Source organism: Myotis davidii, unplaced genomic scaffold (assembly GCF_000327345.1).
Source record: "Myotis davidii unplaced genomic scaffold, ASM32734v1 scaffold478, whole genome shotgun sequence".
NCBI lineage: Eukaryota > Metazoa > Chordata > Mammalia > Chiroptera > Vespertilionidae > Myotis > Myotis davidii.
In genome coordinates, this window is record NW_006289570.1 from 2,783,143 (window position 1) to 2,783,402 (window position 260).

The window sequence follows — 260 nt, forward strand, 5'->3', positions numbered from 1 at the left end:
GGGGTAGTAATCCGAGCCCGGGTTGCCGGCCACGGCCGCGCTGCCGCCGTCGGTCTCGTTCTGGCTCAATTTCCTCTTCCCCTCGGGCGGGTTCTTCTTGTTAAAGGTCACGTTGAGGTTGGGGGCCCCGAGGCTGGCGATCATGTTCTGGCAGGCGGTGGAGAGCGCAGCCAGGCAGCTCTGGCCGAACAGGTTGTCCTTGGAGCTGGGCTTGTTGAAGGAGCCCAGCGAGAGCGCGCCCAGCTTACTGGCCGAGGGGC

The 260-nt window shown here is 65.8% G+C and overlaps 1 protein-coding gene across 1 annotated transcript in view; it reads right to left on the reverse strand.

Moving 5' to 3' along the window:
* Positions 1-260, reverse strand: part of MN1 (meningioma (disrupted in balanced translocation) 1) — a 40,405-nt gene that overhangs the window by 37,481 nt on the left and 2,664 nt on the right. The window contains exon 3 of the mRNA XM_006762122.1: positions 3-257. Coding sequence (XP_006762185.1) covers positions 3-257 — 255 coding nt within the window. The remainder of the gene's footprint in view (positions 1-2; positions 258-260) is intronic.